The sequence below is a fragment of the Nannobrachium achirus genome (assembly GCF_963921795.1).
Source record: "Nannobrachium achirus genome assembly, chromosome: 9".
NCBI classification, from domain to species: Eukaryota; Metazoa; Chordata; class Actinopteri; order Myctophiformes; family Myctophidae; genus Nannobrachium; species Nannobrachium achirus.
In genome coordinates this window covers 49,212,062-49,233,717 of record NC_137818.1, presented here as the reverse complement: position 1 = coordinate 49,233,717, position 21,656 = coordinate 49,212,062, and the positions used below count along the sequence as shown (strand labels likewise).

Genomic DNA, 21,656 nt, shown 5'->3' with positions numbered 1-21,656 from the left:
TGAGATCATTTCACTCCATCAGACAAGGTAAGCTAAAAGCTGATCTCTGACATGTTCACAAGGACAAAGATAATCTCAGACGAACATTTGATATTTGATATGGGGCCGCCCTAGTGTCGTGGTTAGAGCACACGCCTTTTGCCGTCGTGGGTTCAAACGCAGCCTGGGGTCGACGTCAGCATGGAAATGCGGTCGCAGCCTGCGGTCGACGTCAGCATGGAAATGCGGTCGCAACGGGCCCCTTATTGTAAATCGGTCTGGATTAAGAGTGTCTGAAATGTGTTTGTATCCTATCGTACATCAAAGCTATAGTGTGTATAGCTTTGATGTGCAGATTATTGATGTTTGGATTTCATAGATTTTTACAAATAGGTTCTTGGTTTACCCAAGTTTTTAGTTTACTACTTCTTGGCATTTGATATGGGGCTGCCCTAGTGTCGCGGTTAGAGCACACGCCTTTCCCGCCGTGGGTTCAAACGCAGACGGGGTCGACGTCAGCAAGGAAATGCGGTCGCAACGGGCCCCTTATTCAACGATATAAGTCCACTTAACTGTATTGTTTTCATATGTATGTTTTATCCAGGGAACTTCGACGACACCTGAGTGTGTGGTAGAGTAGACGGCCCTCCTCTCGACATCCAAGGACTGTCGCGGTTCCCTCCTCGACATTCAGGGAAACGCGACGACACCTGAGTGTGTGATAGAGCTGAAGGGCCTCCTCTCGACATCCAAGGAACCTTGCCGACACCTGCCCTTTTCTCAACATCCAGCATATTTCATTATGTTTTGTGCTTGGTGTTTGTAGGTTAATAACAAGGTAAGTGGGACCTAATCTTTCCTTATGTAGGTGTGATATAGGCAAGGTACAGTATGAAACAATGTCCACTTAACTGTATTGTTTTCAAATGCATATTTGATTGTGTTTTGTGCTTGCTGTTTTTAGTGTGTTTTCTCACAATCATTTCATTTTGTGTGTCATTTTACAGGCAGAGGCTGAAATAGAGAAGAAGGGAAGCTGAGTGATGGAAGAGGAGTATTGAAATTCTAATGAGAACTTGAATATGGAGAGAAGTCGAGGTATTAGTTCGATCTGAAGGCATTGACATCATTTCACTATTTCAGAGGAGGTAAGATCATAGCTGATGGAATGACAAGTTTTCAAGGCCAACGATAAATTCAGACGAACAGTTTTACTTACTCCTTATTGATTCGATCTGAAGGCATTGAGATCATTTCACTCCAGCAGACAAGGTAAGCTAAAAGCTGATCTCTGACATTTTCCCAAGGCCAAAGATAATTTCAGACGAACATTTTTATAATGCCTCCTTCTAGCTTGATAACAAGGTAAGTGGGAATCAATCTCTCCTAATGTAGGTGTGATCTAGGTAAGGTATGAAACAATGTTTACTTAACTGTAATGTTCTAATTATCATTTCTGACTCTGTTGGATTCTTGTTGTTTGTATCTAATTTCTTTTTCTTTTCTTTTTTACAGGTTCCTCTCCGAAAGAACCATCACCTTATCGTGGTGGAGAGGTTTGCGTGCCCCAATGAACCTGGGAGCTGTGTTCTCCGGTGCCTAGTGCTCCTGGTAGGGTCTCCCATGGAAAATTGGTCTCAGGGGAGGGGCCTGACTAAGAATGGTTCAAGAAGACCCAAAGAGGATGATGAAGAGAATATGAGGTATTAGTTCGATCTGAAGGCATTGAGATCATTTCACTCCAGCAGAAGAGGTAAGCTAAAAGCTGATCTCTGACATGTTCCCAAGGCCAAAGATAATTTCAGACGAACATTTTTATAATGCCTCCTTCTAGCTTGATAACAAGGTAAGTGGGAACTAATCTCTTCTTATGTAGCTGTGATCTAGGCAAGGTACAGTATGATACAATGTCCACTTAACTGTATTGTTTTCATATGCATGTTTTATCCAGGGAACCTCGATGACACCTGAGTGTGTGGTCGAGTAGACAGCCCTCCTCTCGACATCCAAGGACTGTCGCGGTTCCCTCCTCGACATTCAGGGAAACGCGACGACACCTGAGTGTGTGATAGAGCTGAAGGGCCTCCTCTCGACATCCAAGGAACCTCGCCGACACCTGCCCTTTTCTCAAGGCATTTGAGATCATTTCACTCCATCAGACAAGGTAAGCTAAAAGCTGATCTCTGACATGTTCACAAGGACAAAGATAATCTCAGACGAACATTTGATATTTGATATGGGGCCGCCCTAGTGTCGTGGTTAGAGCACACGCCTTTTGCCGTCGTGGGTTCAAACGCAGCCTGGGGTCGACGTCAGCATGGAAATGCGGTCGCAGCCTGCGGTCGACGTCAGCATGGAAATGCGGTCGCAACGGGCCCCTTATTGTAAATCGGTCTGGATTAAGAGTGTCTGAAATGTGTTTGTATCCTATCGTACATCAAAGCTATAGTGTGTATAGCTTTGATGTGCAGATTATTGATGTCTGGATTTCATAGATTTTTACAAATAGGTTCTTGGTTTACCCAAGTTTTTAGTTTACTACTTCTTGGCATTTGATATGGGGCTGCCCTAGTGTCGCGGTTAGAGCACACGCCTTTCCCGCCGTGGGTTCAAACGCAGACGGGGTCGACGTCAGCAAGGAAATGCGGTCGCAACGGGCCCCTTATTCAACGATATAAGTCCACTTAACTGTATTGTTTTCATATGTATGTTTTATCCAGGGAACTTCGACGACACCTGAGTGTGTGGTAGAGTAGACGGCCCTCCTCTCGACATCCAAGGACTGTCGCGGTTCCCTCCTCGACATTCAGGGAAACGCGACGACACCTGAGTGTGTGATAGAGCTGAAGGGCCTCCTCTCGACATCCAAGGAACCTCGCCGACACCTGCCCTTTTCTCAACATCCAGCATATTTCATTATGTTTTGTGCTTGGTGTTTGTAGGTTAATAACAAGGTAAGTGGGACCTAATCTTTCCTTATGTAGGTGTGATATAGGCAAGGTACAGTATGAAACAATGTCCACTTAACTGTATTGTTTTCAAATGCATATTTGATTGTGTTTTGTGCTTGCTGTTTTTAGTGTGTTTTCTCACAATCATTTCGTTTTGTGTGTCATTTTACAGGCAGAGGCTGAAATAGAGAAGAAGGGAAGCTGAGTGATGGAAGAGGAGTATTGAAATTCTAATGAGAACTTGAATATGGAGAGAAGTCGAGGTATTAGTTCGATCTGAAGGCATTGAGATCATTTCACTATTTCAGAGGAGGTAAGATCATAGCTGATGGAATGACAAGTTTTCAAGGCCAACGATAAATTCAGACGAACAGTTTTACTTACTCCTTATTGATTCGATCTGAAGGCATTGAGATCATTTCACTCCAGCAGACAAGGTAAGCTAAAAGCTGATCTCTGACATTTTCCCAAGGCCAAAGATAATTTCAGACGAACATTTTTATAATGCCTCCTTCTAGCTTGATAACAAGGTAAGTGGGAATCAATCTCTCCTAATGTAGGTGTGATCTAGGTAAGGTATGAAACAATGTTTACTTAACTGTAATGTTCTAATTATCATTTCTGACTCTGTTGGATTCTTGTTGTTTGTATCTAATTTCTTTTTCTTTTCTTTTTTACAGGTTCCTCTCCGAAAGAACCATCACCTTATCGTGGTGGAGAGGTTTGCGTGCCCCAATGAACCTGGGAGCTGTGTTCTCCGGTGCCTAGTGCTCCTGGTAGGGTCTCCCATGGAAAATTGGTCTCAGGGGAGGGGCCTGACTAAGAATGGTTCAAGAAGACCCAAAGAGGATGATGAAGAGAATATGAGGTATTAGTTCGATCTGAAGGCATTGAGATCATTTCACTCCAGCAGACAAGGTAAGCTAAAAGCTGATCTCTGACATGTTCCCAAGGCCAAAGATAATTTCAGACGAACATTTTTATAATGCCTCCTTCTAGCTTGATAACAAGGTAAGTGGGAACTAATCTCTTCTTATGTAGCTGTGATCTAGGCAAGGTACAGTATGATACAATGTCCACTTAACTGTATTGTTTTCATATGCATGTTTTATCCAGGGAACCTCGATGACACCTGAGTGTGTGGTAGAGTAGACAGCCCTCCTCTCGACATCCAAGGACTGTCGCGGTTCCCTCCTCGACATTCAGGGAAACGCGACGACACCTGAGTGTGTGATAGAGCTGAAGGGCCTCCTCTCGACATCCAAGGAACCTCGCCGACACCTGCCCTTTTCTCAAGGCATTTGAGATCATTTCACTCCATCAGACAAGGTAAGCTAAAAGCTGATCTCTGACATGTTCACAAGGACAAAGATAATCTCAGACGAACATTTGATATTTGATATGGGGCCGCCCTAGTGTCGTGGTTAGAGCACACGCCTTTTGCCGTCGTGGGTTCAAACGCAGCCTGGGGTCGACGTCAGCATGGAAATGCGGTCGCAGCCTGCGGTCGACGTCAGCATGGAAATGCGGTCGCAACGGGCCCCTTATTGTAAATCGGTCTGGATTAAGAGTGTCTGAAATGTGTTTGTATCCTATCGTACATCAAAGCTATAGTGTGTATAGCTTTGATGTGCAGATTATTGATGTTTGGATTTCATAGATTTTTACAAATAGGTTCTTGGTTTACCCAAGTTTTTAGTTTACTACTTCTTGGCATTTGATATGGGGCTGCCCTAGTGTCGCGGTTAGAGCACACGCCTTTCCCGCCGTGGGTTCAAACGCAGACGGGGTCGACGTCAGCAAGGAAATGCGGTCGCAACGGGCCCCTTATTCAACGATATAAGTCCACTTAACTGTATTGTTTTCATATGTATGTTTTATCCAGGGAACTTCGACGACACCTGAGTGTGTGGTAGAGTAGACGGCCCTCCTCTCGACATCCAAGGACTGTCGCGGTTCCCTCCTCGACATTCAGGGAAACGCGACGACACCTGAGTGTGTGATAGAGCTGAAGGGCCTCCTCTCGACATCCAAGGAACCTCGCCGACACCTGCCCTTTTCTCAACATCCAGCATATTTCATTATGTTTTGTGCTTGGTGTTTGTAGGTTAATAACAAGGTAAGTGGGACCTAATCTTTCCTTATGTAGGTGTGATATAGGCAAGGTACAGTATGAAACAATGTCCACTTAACTGTATTGTTTTCAAATGCATATTTGATTGTGTTTTGTGCTTGCTGTTTTTAGTGTGTTTTCTCACAATCATTTCGTTTTGTGTGTCATTTTACAGGCAGAGGCTGAAATAGAGAAGAAGGGAAGCTGAGTGATGGAAGAGGAGTATTGAAATTCTAATGAGAACTTGAATATGGAGAGAAGTCGAGGTATTAGTTCGATCTGAAGGCATTGAGATCATTTCACTATTTCAGAGGAGGTAAGATCATAGCTGATGGAATGACAAGTTTTCAAGGCCAACGATAAATTCAGACGAACAGTTTTACTTACTCCTTATTGATTCGATCTGAAGGCATTGAGATCATTTCACTCCAGCAGACAAGGTAAGCTAAAAGCTGATCTCTGACATTTTCCCAAGGCCAAAGTTAATTTCAGACGAACATTTTTATAATGCCTCCTTCTAGCTTGATAACAAGGTAAGTGGGAATCAATCTCTCCTAATGTAGGTGTGATCTAGGTAAGGTATGAAACAATGTTTACTTAACTGTAATGTTCTAATTATCATTTCTGACTCTGTTGGATTCTTGTTGTTTGTAATATATTGTTAATCTAATTTCTTTTTCTTTTCTTTTTTACAGGTTCCTCTCCGAAAGAACCATCACCTTATCGTGGTGGAGAGGTTTGCGTGCCCCAATGAACCTGGGAGCTGTGTTCTCCGGTGCCTAGTGCTCCTGGTAGGATCTCCCATGGAAAATTGGTCTCAGGGGAGGGGCCTGACTAAGAATGGTTCAAGAAGACCCAAAGAGGATGATGAAGAGAATATGAGTTATTAGTTCGATCTGAAGGCATTGAGATCATTTCACTCCAGCAGAAGAGGTAAGCTAAAAGCTGATCTCTGACATGTTCCCAAGGCCAAAGATAATTTCAGACGAACATTTTTATAATGCCTCCTTCTAGCTTGATAACAAGGTAAGTGGGAACTAATCTCTTCTTATGTAGCTGTGATCTAGGCAAGGTACAGTATGATACAATGTCCACTTAACTGTATTGTTTTCATATGCATGTTTTATCCAGGGAACCTCGATGACACCTGAGTGTGTGGTCGAGTAGACAGCCCTCCTCTCGACATCCAAGGACTGTCGCGGTTCCCTCCTCGACATTCAGGGAAACGCAACGACACCTGAGTGTGTGATAGAGCTGAAGGGCCTCCTCTCGACATCCAAGGAACCTCGCCGACACCTGCCCTTTTCTCAAGGCATTTGAGATCATTTCACTCCATCAGACAAGGTAAGCTAAAAGCTGATCTCTGACATGTTCACAAGGACAAAGATAATCTCAGACGAACATTTGATATTTGATATGGGGCCGCCCTAGTGTCGTGGTTAGAGCACACGCCTTTTGCCGTCGTGGGTTCAAACGCAGCCTGGGGTCGACGTCAGCATGGAAATGCGGTCGCAGCCTGCGGTCGACGTCAGCATGGAAATGCGGTCGCAACGGGCCCCTTATTGTAAATCGGTCTGGATTAAGAGTGTCTGAAATGTGTTTGTATCCTATCGTACATCAAAGCTATAGTGTGTATAGCTTTGATGTGCAGATTATTGATGTTTGGATTTCATAGATTTTTACAAATAGGTTCTTGGTTTACCCAAGTTTTTAGTTTACTACTTCTTGGCATTTGATATGGGGCTGCCCTAGTGTCGCGGTTAGAGCACACGCCTTTCCCGCCGTGGGTTCAAACGCAGACGGGGTCGACGTCAGCAAGGAAATGCGGTCGCAACGGGCCCCTTATTCAACGATATAAGTCCACTTAACTGTATTGTTTTCATATGTATGTTTTATCCAGGGAACTTCGACGACACCTGAGTGTGTGGTAGAGTAGACAGCCCTCCTCTCGACATCCAAGGACTGTCGCGGTTCCCTCCTCGACATTCAGGGAAACGCGACGACACCTGAGTGTGTGATAGAGCTGAAGGGCCTCCTCTCGACATCCAAGGAACCTCGCCGACACCTGCCCTTTTCTCAACATCCAGCATATTTCATTATGTTTTGTGCTTGGTGTTTGTAGGTTAATAACAAGGTAAGTGGGACCTAATCTTTCCTTATGTAGGTGTGATATAGGCAAGGTACAGTATGAAACAATGTCCACTTAACTGTATTGTTTTCAAATGCATATTTGATTGTGTTTTGTGCTTGCTGTTTTTAGTGTGTTTTCTCACAATTATTTCATTTTGTGTGTCATTTTACAGGCAGAGGCTGAAATAGAGAAGAAGGGAAGCTGAGTGATGGAAGAGGAGTATTGAAATTCTAATGAGAACTTGAATATGGAGAGAAGTCGAGGTATTAGTTCTATCTGAAGGCATTGAGATCATTTCACTATTTCAGAGGAGGTAAGATCATAGCTGATGGAATGACAAGTTTTCAAGGCCAACGATAAATTCAGACGAACAGTTTTACTTACTCCTTATTGATTCGATCTGAAGGCATTGAGATCATTTCACTCCAGCAGACAAGGTAAGCTAAAAGCTGATCTCTGACATTTTCCCAAGGCCAAAGATAATTTCAGACGAACATTTTTATAATGCCTCCTTCTAGCTTGATAACAAGGTAAGTGGGAATCAATCTCTCCTAATGTAGGTGTGATCTAGGTAAGGTATGAAACAATGTTTACTTAACTGTAATGTTCTAATTATCATTTCTGACTCTGTTGGATTCTTGTTGTTTGTATCTAATTTCTTTTTCTTTTCTTTTTTACAGGTTCCTCTCCGAAAGAACCATCACCTTATCGTGGTGGAGAGGTTTGCGTGCCCCAATGAACCTGGGAGCTGTGTTCTCCGGTGCCTAGTGCTCCTGGTAGGGTCTCCCATGGAAAATTGGTCTCAGGGGAGGGGCCTGACTAAGAATGGTTCAAGAAGACCCAAAGAGGATGATGAAGAGAATATGAGGTATTAGTTCGATCTGAAGGCATTGAGATCATTTCACTCCAGCAGACAAGGTAAGCTAAAAGCTGATCTCTGACATGTTCCCAAGGCCAAAGATAATTTCAGACGAACATTTTTATAATGCCTCCTTCTAGCTTGATAACAAGGTAAGTGGGAACTAATCTCTTCTTATGTAGCTGTGATCTAGGCAAGGTACAGTATGATACAATGTCCACTTAACTGTATTGTTTTCATATGCATGTTTTATCCAGGGAACCTCGATGACACCTGAGTGTGTGGTAGAGTAGACAGCCCTCCTCTCGACATCCAAGGACTGTCGCGGTTCCCTCCTCGACATTCAGGGAAACGCGACGACACCTGAGTGTGTGATAGAGCTGAAGGGCCTCCTCTCGACATCCAAGGAACCTCGCCGACACCTGCCCTTTTCTCAAGGCATTTGAGATCATTTCACTCCATCAGACAAGGTAAGCTAAAAGCTGATCTCTGACATGTTCACAAGGACAAAGATAATCTCAGACGAACATTTGATATTTGATATGGGGCCGCCCTAGTGTCGTGGTTAGAGCACACGCCTTTTGCCGTCGTGGGTTCAAACGCAGCCTGGGGTCGACGTCAGCATGGAAATGCGGTCGCAGCCTGCGGTCGACGTCAGCATGGAAATGCGGTCGCAACGGGCCCCTTATTGTAAATCGGTCTGGATTAAGAGTGTCTGAAATGTGTTTGTATCCTATCGTACATCAAAGCTATAGTGTGTATAGCTTTGATGTGCAGATTATTGATGTTTGGATTTCATAGATTTTTACAAATAGGTTCTTGGTTTACCCAAGTTTTTAGTTTACTACTTCTTGGCATTTGATATGGGGCTGCCCTAGTGTCGCGGTTAGAGCACACGCCTTTCCCGCCGTGGGTTCAAACGCAGACGGGGTCGACGTCAGCAAGGAAATGCGGTCGCAACGGGCCCCTTATTCAACGATATAAGTCCACTTAACTGTATTGTTTTCATATGTATGTTTTATCCAGGGAACTTCGACGACACCTGAGTGTGTGGTAGAGTAGACGGCCCTCCTCTCGACATCCAAGGACTGTCGCGGTTCCCTCCTCGACATTCAGGGAAACGCGACGACACCTGAGTGTGTGATAGAGCTGAAGGGCCTCCTCTCGACATCCAAGGAACCTCGCCGACACCTGCCCTTTTCTCAACATCCAGCATATTTCATTATGTTTTGTGCTTGGTGTTTGTAGGTTAATAACAAGGTAAGTGGGACCTAATCTTTCCTTATGTAGGTGTGATATAGGCAAGGTACAGTATGAAACAATGTCCACTTAACTGTATTGTTTTCAAATGCATATTTGATTGTGTTTTGTGCTTGCTGTTTTTAGTGTGTTTTCTCACAATTATTTCATTTTGTGTGTCATTTTACAGGCAGAGGCTGAAATAGAGAAGAAGGGAAGCTGAGTGATGGAAGAGGAGTATTGAAATTCTAATGAGAACTTGAATATGGAGAGAAGTCGAGGTATTAGTTCGATCTGAAGGCATTGAGATCATTTCACTATTTCAGAGGAGGTAAGATCATAGCTGATGGAATGACAAGTTTTCAAGGCCAACGATAAATTCAGACGAACAGTTTTACTTACTCCTTATTGATTCGATCTGAAGGCATTGAGATCATTTCACTCCAGCAGACAAGGTAAGCTAAAAGCTGATCTCTGACATTTTCCCAAGGCCAAAGATAATTTCAGACGAACATTTTTATAATGCCTCCTTCTAGCTTGATAACAAGGTAAGTGGGAATCAATCTCTCCTAATGTAGGTGTGATCTAGGTAAGGTATGAAACAATGTTTACTTAACTGTAATGTTCTAATTATCATTTCTGACTCTGTTGGATTCTTGTTGTTTGTAATATATTGTTAATCTAATTTCTTTTTCTTTTCTTTTTTACAGGTTCCTCTCCGAAAGAACCATCACCTTATCGTGGTGGAGAGGTTTGCGTGCCCCAATGAACCTGGGAGCTGTGTTCTCCGGTGCCTAGTGCTCCTGGTAGGGTCTCCCATGGAAAATTGGTCTCAGGGGAGGGGCCTGACTAAGAATGGTTCAAGAAGACCCAAAGAGGATGATGAAGAGAATATGAGTTATTAGTTCGATCTGAAGGCATTGAGATCATTTCACTCCAGCAGAAGAGGTAAGCTAAAAGCTGATCTCTGACATGTTCCCAAGGCCAAAGATAATTTCAGACGAACATTTTTATAATGCCTCCTTCTAGCTTGATAACAAGGTAAGTGGGAACTAATCTCTTCTTATGTAGCTGTGATCTAGGCAAGGTACAGTATGATACAATGTCCACTTAACTGTATTGTTTTCATATGCATGTTTTATCCAGGGAACCTCGATGACACCTGAGTGTGTGGTCGAGTAGACAGCCCTCCTCTCGACATCCAAGGACTGTCGCGGTTCCCTCCTCGACATTCAGGGAAACGCGACGACACCTGAGTGTGTGATAGAGCTGAAGGGCCTCCTCTCGACATCCAAGGAACCTCGCCGACACCTGCCCTTTTCTCAAGGCATTTGAGATCATTTCACTCCATCAGACAAGGTAAGCTAAAAGCTGATCTCTGACATGTTCACAAGGACAAAGATAATCTCAGACGAACATTTGATATTTGATATGGGGCCGCCCTAGTGTCGTGGTTAGAGCACACGCCTTTTGCCGTCGTGGGTTCAAACGCAGCCTGGGGTCGACGTCAGCATGGAAATGCGGTCGCAGCCTGCGGTCGACGTCAGCATGGAAATGCGGTCGCAACGGGCCCCTTATTGTAAATCGGTCTGGATTAAGAGTGTCTGAAATGTGTTTGTATCCTATCGTACATCAAAGCTATAGTGTGTATAGCTTTGATGTGCAGATTATTGATGTTTGGATTTCATAGATTTTTACAAATAGGTTCTTGGTTTACCCAAGTTTTTAGTTTACTACTTCTTGGCATTTGATATGGGGCTGCCCTAGTGTCGCGGTTAGAGCACACGCCTTTCCCGCCGTGGGTTCAAACGCAGACGGGGTCGACGTCAGCAAGGAAATGCGGTCGCAACGGGCCCCTTATTCAACGATATAAGTCCACTTAACTGTATTGTTTTCATATGTATGTTTTATCCAGGGAACTTCGACGACACCTGAGTGTGTGGTAGAGTAGACAGCCCTCCTCTCGACATCCAAGGACTGTCGCGGTTCCCTCCTCGACATTCAGGGAAACGCGACGACACCTGAGTGTGTGATAGAGCTGAAGGGCCTCCTCTCGACATCCAAGGAACCTCGCCGACACCTGCCCTTTTCTCAACATCCAGCATATTTCATTATGTTTTGTGCTTGGTGTTTGTAGGTTAATAACAAGGTAAGTGGGACCTAATCTTTCCTTATGTAGGTGTGATATAGGCAAGGTACAGTATGAAACAATGTCCACTTAACTGTATTGTTTTCAAATGCATATTTGATTGTGTTTTGTGCTTGCTGTTTTTAGTGTGTTTTCTCACAATCATTTCGTTTTGTGTGTCATTTTACAGGCAGAGGCTGAAATAGAGAAGAAGGGAAGCTGAGTGATGGAAGAGGAGTATTGAAATTCTAATGAGAACTTGAATATGGAGAGAAGTCGAGGTATTAGTTCGATCTGAAGGCATTGAGATCATTTCACTATTTCAGAGGAGGTAAGATCATAGCTGATGGAATGACAAGTTTTCAAGGCCAACGATAAATTCAGACGAACAGTTTTACTTACTCCTTATTGATTCGATCTGAAGGCATTGAGATCATTTCACTCCAGCAGACAAGGTAAGCTAAAAGCTGATCTCTGACATTTTCCCAAGGCCAAAGATAATTTCAGACGAACATTTTTATAATGCCTCCTTCTAGCTTGATAACAAGGTAAGTGGGAATCAATCTCTCCTAATGTAGGTGTGATCTAGGTAAGGTATGAAACAATGTTTACTTAACTGTAATGTTCTAATTATCATTTCTGACTCTGTTGGATTCTTGTTGTTTGTATCTAATTTCTTTTTCTTTTCTTTTTTACAGGTTCCTCTCCGAAAGAACCATCACCTTATCGTGGTGGAGAGGTTTGCGTGCCCCAATGAACCTGGGAGCTGTGTTCTCCGGTGCCTAGTGCTCCTGGTAGGGTCTCCCATGGAAAATTGGTCTCAGGGGAGGGGCCTGACTAAGAATGGTTCAAGAAGACCCAAAGAGGATGATGAAGAGAATATGAGGTATTAGTTCGATCTGAAGGCATTGAGATCATTTCACTCCAGCAGACAAGGTAAGCTAAAAGCTGATCTCTGACATGTTCCCAAGGCCAAAGATAATTTCAGACGAACATTTTTATAATGCCTCCTTCTAGCTTGATAACAAGGTAAGTGGGAACTAATCTCTTCTTATGTAGCTGTGATCTAGGCAAGGTACAGTATGATACAATGTCCACTTAACTGTATTGTTTTCATATGCATGTTTTATCCAGGGAACCTCGATGACACCTGAGTGTGTGGTAGAGTAGACAGCCCTCCTCTCGACATCCAAGGACTGTCGCGGTTCCCTCCTCGACATTCAGGGAAACGCGACGACACCTGAGTGTGTGATAGAGCTGAAGGGCCTCCTCTCGACATCCAAGGAACCTCGCCGACACCTGCCCTTTTCTCAAGGCATTTGAGATCATTTCACTCCATCAGACAAGGTAAGCTAAAAGCTGATCTCTGACATGTTCACAAGGACAAAGATAATCTCAGACGAACATTTGATATTTGATATGGGGCCGCCCTAGTGTCGTGGTTAGAGCACACGCCTTTTGCCGTCGTGGGTTCAAACGCAGCCTGGGGTCGACGTCAGCATGGAAATGCGGTCGCAGCCTGCGGTCGACGTCAGCATGGAAATGCGGTCGCAACGGGCCCCTTATTGTAAATCGGTCTGGATTAAGAGTGTCTGAAATGTGTTTGTATCCTATCGTACATCAAAGCTATAGTGTGTATAGCTTTGATGTGCAGATTATTGATGTTTGGATTTCATAGATTTTTACAAATAGGTTCTTGGTTTACCCAAGTTTTTAGTTTACTACTTCTTGGCATTTGATATGGGGCTGCCCTAGTGTCGCGGTTAGAGCACACGCCTTTCCCGCCGTGGGTTCAAACGCAGACGGGGTCGACGTCAGCAAGGAAATGCGGTCGCAACGGGCCCCTTATTCAACGATATAAGTCCACTTAACTGTATTGTTTTCATATGTATGTTTTATCCAGGGAACTTCGACGACACCTGAGTGTGTGGTAGAGTAGACGGCCCTCCTCTCGACATCCAAGGACTGTCGCGGTTCCCTCCTCGACATTCAGGGAAACGCGACGACACCTGAGTGTGTGATAGAGCTGAAGGGCCTCCTCTCGACATCCAAGGAACATCGCCGACACCTGCCCTTTTCTCAACATCCAGCATATTTCATTATGTTTTGTGCTTGGTGTTTGTAGGTTAATAACAAGGTAAGTGGGACCTAATCTTTCCTTATGTAGGTGTGATATAGGCAAGGTACAGTATGAAACAATGTCCACTTAACTGTATTGTTTTCAAATGCATATTTGATTGTGTTTTGTGCTTGCTGTTTTTAGTGTGTTTTCTCACAATCATTTCATTTTGTGTGTCATTTTACAGGCAGAGGCTGAAATAGAGAAGAAGGGAAGCTGAGTGATGGAAGAGGAGTATTGAAATTCTAATGAGAACTTGAATATGAAGAGAAGTCGAGGTATTAGTTCGATCTGAAGGCATTGAGATCATTTCACTATTTCAGAGGAGGTAAGATCATAGCTGATGGAATGACAAGTTTTCAAGGCCAACGATAAATTCAGACGAACAGTTTTACTTACTCCTTATTGATTCGATCTGAAGGCATTGAGATCATTTCACTCCAGCAGACAAGGTAAGCTAAAAGCTGATCTCTGACATGTTCCCAAGGCCAAAGATAATTTCAGACGAACATTTTTATAATGCCTCCTTCTAGCTTGATAACAAGGTAAGTGGGAATCAATCTCTCCTAATGTAGGTGTGATCTAGGTAAGGTATGAAACAATGTTTACTTAACTGTAATGTTCTAATTATCATTTCTGACTCTGTTGGATTCTTGTTGTTTGTAATATATTGTTAATCTAATTTCTTTTTCTTTTCTTTTTTACAGGTTCCTCTCCGAAAGAACCATCACCTTATCGTGGTGGAGAGGTTTGCGTGCCCCAATGAACCTGGGAGCTGTGTTCTCCGGTGCCTAGTGCTCCTGGTAGGGTCTCCCATGGAAAATTGGTCCCAGGGGAGGGGCCTGACTAAGAATGGTTCAAGAAGACCCAAAGAGGATGATGAAGAGAATATGAGGTATTAGTTCGATCTGAAGGCATTGAGATCATTTCACTCCATCAGACAAGGTAAGCTAAAAGCTGATCTCTGACATGTTCCCAAGGCCAAAGATAATTTCAGACGAACATTTTTATAATGCCTCCTTCTAGCTTGATAACAAGGTAAGTGGGAACTAATCTCTTCTTATGTAGCTGTGATCTAGGTAAGGTACAGTATGATACAATGTCCACTTAACTGTATTGTTTTCATATGCATGTTTTATCCAGGGAACCTCGATGACACCTGAGTGTGTGGTCGAGTAGACAGCCCTCCTCTCGACATCCAAGGACTGTCGCGGTTCCCTCCTCGACATTCAGGGAAACGCGACGACACCTGAGTGTGTGATAGAGCTGAAGGGCCTCCTCTCGACATCCAAGGAACCTCGCCGACACCTGTCCTTTTCTCAAGGCATTTGAGATCATTTCACTCCATCAGACAAGGTAAGCTAAAAGCTGATCTCTGACATGTTCACAAGGACAAAGATAATCTCAGACGAACATTTGATATGGGGCAACCCTAGTGTCGTGGTTAGAGCACACGCCTTTTGCCGTCGTGGGTTCAAACGCAGCCTGGGGTCGACGTCAGCATGGAAATGCGGTCGCAGCCTGCGGTCGACGTCAGCATGGAAATGCGGTCGCAACGGGCCCCTTATTGTAAATCGGTCTGGATTAAGAGTGTCTGAAACGATGTTCTTTGATCTGTATTTTAATGTGTTTGTATCCTATCGTACATCAAAGCTATAGTGTGTATAGCTTTGATGTGCAGATTATTGATGTTTGGATTTCATAGATTTTTACAAATAGGTTCTTGGTTTACCCAAGTTTTTAGTTTACTACTTCTTGGCATTTGATATGGGGCTGCCCTAGTGTCGCGGTTAGAGCACACGCCTTTCCCGCCGTGGGTTCAAACGCAGCCGGGGTCGACGTCAGCAAGGAAATGCGGTCGCAACGGGCCCCTTATTCAACGATATAAGTCCACTTAACTGTATTGTTTTCATATGCATGTTTTATCCAGGGAACCTCGACGACACCCGAGTGTGTGGTAGAGTAGACGGCCCTCCTCTCGACATCCAAGGACTGTCGCGGTTTCCTCCTCGACATTCAGGGAAACGCGACGACACCTGAGTGTGTGATAGAGCTGAAGGGCCTCCTCTCGACATCCAAGGAACCTCGCCGACACCTGCCCTTTTCTCAACATCCAGCATATTTCATTGTGTTTTGCACTTGGTGTTTGTAGGTTGATAACAAGGTAAGTGGGACTTAATCTCTCCTTATGTAGGTGTGATCTAGGTAAGGTACAGTATGAAACAATGTCCACTTAACTGTATTGTTTTCAAATGCATATTTGATTGTGTTTTGTGCTTGCTGTTTTTAGTGTGTTTTCTCATAATCATTTCATTTTGTGTGTCATTTTACAGGCAGAGGCTGAAATAGAGAAGAAGGGAAGCTGCGTGATGGAAGAGGAGTATTGAAATTCTGATGAGAAGTTGAATATAGAGAGAAGTAGAGGTATTAGTTTGATCTGAAGGCATTGAGATCATTTCACTATTTCAGAGGAGGTAAGATCATAGCTGATGGAATGACAAGTTTTCAAGGCCAACGATAAATTCAGAATAGTTTTACTTACTCCTTATTGATTCGATCTGAAGGCATTGAGATCATTTCACTCCAGCAGACAAGGTAAGCTAAAAGCTGATCTCTGACATGTTCCCAAGGCCAAAGATAATTTCAGACGAACATTTTTACAATGCCTCCTTCTAGCTTGATAACAAGGTAAGTGGGAACTAATCTCTTCTTATGTAGCTGTGATCTAGGTAAGGTTTGAAACAATGTTTACTTAACTGTAATGTTCTAATTATCATTTCTGACTCTGATGGATTCTTATTGTTTGTAATATATAGTTAATCTAATTTATTTTTATTTTATTTTTTACAGGTTCCTCTCCGAAAGAACCATCACCTTATCGTGGTGGAGAGGTTTGCGTGCCCCAATGAACCTTGCAGCTGTGTTCTCCGGTGCCTAGTGCTCCTGGTAGGGTCTCCCATGGAAAATTGGTCTCAGGGGAGGGGCCTGACTAAGAATGGTTCAAGAAGACCCAAAGAGGATGATGAAGAGAATATGAGGTATTAGTTCGATCTGAAGGCTTTGAGATCATTTCACTCCATCAGAAAAAGGTAAGCTAAAAGCTTATCTCTGACATGTTCCCAAGGCCAAAGATAATTTCAGACGAACATTTTTATAATGCCTCCTTCTAGCTTGATAACAAGGTAAGTGGGAACTAATCTCTTCTTATGTAGCTGTGATCTAGGTAAGGTACAGTATGATACATTGTCCACTTCACGGTATTGTTTTCATATGCATGTTTTATCCAGGGAACCTCGATGACACCTGAGTGTGTGGAAGAGTAGATGGCCCTCCTCTCGACATCCAAGGAATGTCGCGGTTCCCTCCTCGACATTCAGGGAAACGTGACGACACCTGAGTGTGTGATATACTGTATATACTTCCACCACTGGACTGGAGTGTATGGACTAGAGGTTTTGAGGTCGCTCACATTTATTGTGTTATTGTCATCATGGGTGTAGCATTTGAGTAGATATGCTAGAAGGCGATGCAACGTGCAGAGAACACAGGGGGCACACCTGGCAGGTACTCAAAGCCCCATAAAAGGGCACTGTATACGATTTTTGGTTGTTGTGCCATTTCACACCAGAAATGTAGTAAATTGCATGTATTATTATTATGCTATTGGAGCAAGATCAATGTCCCACAAAAACTTGGCCCATGTCATTGGGCAGTAAAAATAAGCAATACAAGACAAGTTCTGTTTTTTTGGTATTTGTATTGAGTTTTATCATCTCAGGAAAAGTTATTGACTGTCTCTTTATGCATGTGTAGCCCCAGCCAATAAACCGACCCGCAAACGCCCTGCCAATCGAGCTCAGCTCTATTGGCACAATGGTTTGGGTGTCGGACTGGCGTGTGGGAGAGTGGTGTTCGATTTCCACTCCTGCGCATCATTACACATGGATCTTGTGGTGACCAACGTGGTTAACATGAAGTTCAATGGACTTGTATGTCTACTGTCCAATCAAAATAAATTACTATTGAAAAGGTTAAAAACTCATGTGTCTCTTCACCTCACCTCACTATGCACATTGTTCCACCATGGAAAAAGGCCAATGATCCCCCTAGATTAAACAACAGAGGAGGGAACCTGCTTAAAACAGAAGCAGAGGTCTGAAGTGCAATACATCTCTGCCCAAGGTGAGCAGATATCTTGGAATGCCTTTTATTGGCTCAGTGAACTCTGTGCCAATGAATATAATGATGAATAGATATAGAAATAGGCCTGCTGTACAGGAACAATATACTCAACGAAACCCAATGGTTGACATCAAATGCACTTCAAAGCCTACTTTTGATAATGTGCCAGTTAGATGAGGTTTGGGAAGCTACTGTATATAGCTGGTTGGCACTGGACGGAATAAATTATTTTTGTATGTAATGCACGGCAATGGTGGTGGTGTTACTTCCACAGCACACAGGACTGATACATTGAAGGAAGGAGATGGCTGGAAGGAGTCTCCTCATGCATGGGGGCAATGTCAGTCACTAGAATGGAACAAGGGATGTGTTTTCAACAAGTAATGGATAGCTGCATCCTTGGGTCATTCATTATAAAATCATTCTGCTTGTGAATGTACTAGGAAGTAGGAACTAGGTTGACACCACCTCATCCCCCAGCTCCCCAGCAGCACTGTTGACTCCCAACACAACCTTCAGTTCACTTCAGTGGAGCAGCTAGCTCCAAGATGACAGCCCACAGGCCTCCACTCACTGTCTTCCAGCCAGATACTGTATCTTCACTGATCGCCTGTTACCTTTCAGGGATTTCTTTTTTTCTTTCTTCAGGAATTGATACGGTTGGTGTAATTAAGACTCAACAATAATTGGACTAATCTGGCAATTGAGAATTGCTACCATTTGTATTAGCAGTGGACCTGCATCAGGAGAGTATTTTAATTTAACAAGGTTGCATGTTTGACATGAAATTATGGATCCATAATCTTTGGGCCATAATTATCATCTCGCACACCCTCTGTTTGGTTGAAAGAAATTATTAACTCTAGTGGGGTTCCTCTCAGGGTGAGAAAAGTCATGGGCTGGGGAAGCCTCCTCGTACACTGGACAGGAACAAGGACGTCAGTACACCCCCTCTTGAGAAACGACGGCACCCCAAATGGCACCTTTAGCTCGAACTCATTGGCCGGGAGCCGGGAGGAAATAGACTGGGAGCGGATGAAGATAAAAAGTGAATGGTACCGACTAGATTTTGGCAGTTCTAGCGAGGAGTGCAAGTACTGCAGGAGAGCCAGGTGACGAAAAACTATGTAAGCTGGTTTAACATTGTTTTCAATAAACAGAAATGGTTAAAAAAACACAAATGAGTCCTGTGTGTTATTTAGATATATATTGTATAATACAGATGTTATAAACACATGCACCTTCATGTTACTAAACAGACACCTCCAAGCCTTGACGTAATTATTGGAAACAGCGGTGTACTGGTACAGTATACCTGCAAGAGCTGCAAAAATCTATTTGTTATTATTATGATATGATCTAATGATGTGGTAGTTCTACTTAACAGTAAAAATTGTTGAAAAATGACAATTAAAAATTGTATGCCCCAGTATGAATCCTCATGTGCTTCTTCAGATAAGAGTTTGTACTGAATCTTTTTTTACAAACTGGACAGGGTGAGGTCCTTTCCCCTGTATGAATCATCATGTGACTTTTTAGTTCACTTCTATGAGCAAAGCCTTTGTTACAAACTGCACAACGAAAGGGGTATTCCCCTGAGTGAATCATCATGTGCCGCTTCAGATAAGAATTGTTCCTGAATCTTTTTTCACAAAAAGCACACAGAAAGGACTTTCCCCCTGTATGAATCCTCATGTGTTTTGTAAGAGTACCATTTACAGAAAAACTTCTGCCACAAACTTTACAAGTAAAGGGCTTTTCGCCTGTATGAGTCCTCATGTGCATTTCTAGTACACGCCTTTCACCAAAACCTTTGCCACAAACCTCACAAAGTTCCTGTTTATGAGTCCTCATGTGAGTCCTCAGATGTGAATACGAGATACATCTCTGTTCACAAACTGTACACCTAAAGGTCTTTTCCCTATGAGTCATCATGTGTGATTTTAGGCGACTCCTATCTTTACAGCCTTTGCCACAAACTGTACACCTAAAGGGCTTTTCCCCTGTATGAGACATCATGTGTGAGTTTAGTCTTCTGCGACTATAATCGCCTTTACCACAAACTGTACAAGTAAAGGGCTTTTCCCCTGTATGAGACATCATGTGTACGTTTAGCCTACTGCGACTACAACAGCCTTTGGCACAAACTGTACAAGTAAATGGGTATTCCCCTGTATGAATGAATATGTGCCTCTGCAGACTTTCCTTGTGAGCAAACACTCTGCTACAAACTGTACAACTAAAGTTTTTCTTTCTATCAGCACTCTTGTCTGCAAGTAATGTCATCATTGATCCATCGGTCACTTCTGGTCTCTGAAGTAGCTTTCCCTGTTCCTCTTTATCCTGTGGAGGCTCAGGTTCCTCCTGAACCAGACTGGGGCTTCTCTCCTGCTGTTCAGGAGCAACCTCCTCTTTACACACGATGGGATGGTGCAGGAAGGCTAGGCAAAAGATGACATGAGAGAAACCCATTAAATGTTTGAACATTACATTTTTCCATGCACTGTTTCCTCTTTTGTACCTGTGCTACAATTTACAATTTAGGCATTTAGCAGATGCTCTTAATCCAGAGCAACTTACAATCGCAAAGCATCAATACATCAACATTAATATAGCAAATGCATAAAAATATCAATCTAGAGACAAATAAGTACCTAATCAGTAAAAAAGCTTTATATGAACTTAAAAAAAAAAAAAGCCATCTAGCTTTCATGTATGGTCGTTGGGATAGGTGAGTGCTACGGTAAGTGCTATGGGCTTAGGTGGTCGTTGGGGTAGGTGAGTGTTAGTTAGAAGAACTTCCATTATACATAAATACTACATTTCTTAACCGTTTATTCTCATTCATCAAAGACATTATCAGCTACAACCATTATAATCATTTTACCAATACACTTTGACTGTAGGGGCACAGAGGGCCATATTAGCAACCCCAATGCCCAGCCATGGAACATTTCAGCTCCTTGTCCTACCATCTGGCAAATAGTTTCACAGCCACGGCAGCTTTTTGATTGATTGAATATTCTATTATTCCTACATTAAAGGACAGTACATTTAAACACCCTGCCTAAAAGGAACACCCCAAATAAGCCCTTTACGGTATTGTTTACGTTAGAGGTCCTTTGTATTCAATTCATGGACATGAAATAGCGACAATAAAAAAACATTCAAATATCATTGCAATTATAAAACATATATGAGTAAGGGGGAAAAGTGGGGTGGGGGTAAGGTAAGGGGGGGGGGGTGCTCACTTCTCGGCTGAATATGGTAGAAGTGATAACTAGGACCATAACCACAGACACTTTATACGATTCCTAGTACAAATTGGTATCATTGAGATTATCTCAGTACAGATACTGCTTATTGGGGGGGAGATGACTGATAAGATGATATCCCTGCAACAGAACAGAATAAAAGAAAAGAAAACATGAAACTTACTGAGATCCTGGTCTTCAAGTTCAACTTCAATTTCAGCTACAGGTTCCTGATTAATAGAAATGGTCCTGACAGGCACTGGAGGACTCATCTTAATCTGCAGGCTGAACTCCCCAGACTGGTCTAGAATTAAGGAATAGAATAAAGACTTCAATAATTACTTTGGAGTAAATAAGCCTCTGTTGTCTTTTACAGAGGTACTATAAGAGTTGTCACAAGGCCATATATGTAAGATTATATAAAATACATACAGACAGACATCTGAATCAATCTCAGAACCTTCACCTAGGCATAAGCAATTGAACGCAACACTCAAACAAAATGATTGCAACACAGTAGAACAATATTGCTAGGAATGAAGCCTCACTGATGAGCCAGTGTGCAAACATAACACTATCATCTTAAATAAAGTAAGATGTAAATGTGGGATTAGCGAGAAAGGGGATAAGATAAGGAATACATGAACAGAATAAAATAATAAATCAAATGAAAGAACAAAACAACACATACCAAGACTGTG

The 21,656-nt window shown here is 42.9% G+C and overlaps 1 protein-coding gene across 1 annotated transcript in view; it reads left to right on the top strand.

The window, feature by feature from the left end:
• Positions 1-21,656, top strand: part of LOC308290933 (immunoglobulin superfamily member 21-like) — a gene marked incomplete at both ends in the record, with an annotated part of 132,638 nt that overhangs the window by 67,276 nt on the left and 43,706 nt on the right. Inside the window, 8 exons of the mRNA XM_080732849.1 lie at positions 806-817; positions 2,922-2,933; positions 5,038-5,049; positions 7,166-7,177; positions 9,282-9,293; positions 11,410-11,421; positions 13,526-13,537; positions 15,672-15,683. Coding sequence (XP_080588975.1) covers positions 806-817; positions 2,922-2,933; positions 5,038-5,049; positions 7,166-7,177; positions 9,282-9,293; positions 11,410-11,421; positions 13,526-13,537; positions 15,672-15,683 — 96 coding nt within the window. The remainder of the gene's footprint in view (positions 1-805; positions 818-2,921; positions 2,934-5,037; positions 5,050-7,165; positions 7,178-9,281; positions 9,294-11,409; positions 11,422-13,525; positions 13,538-15,671; positions 15,684-21,656) is intronic.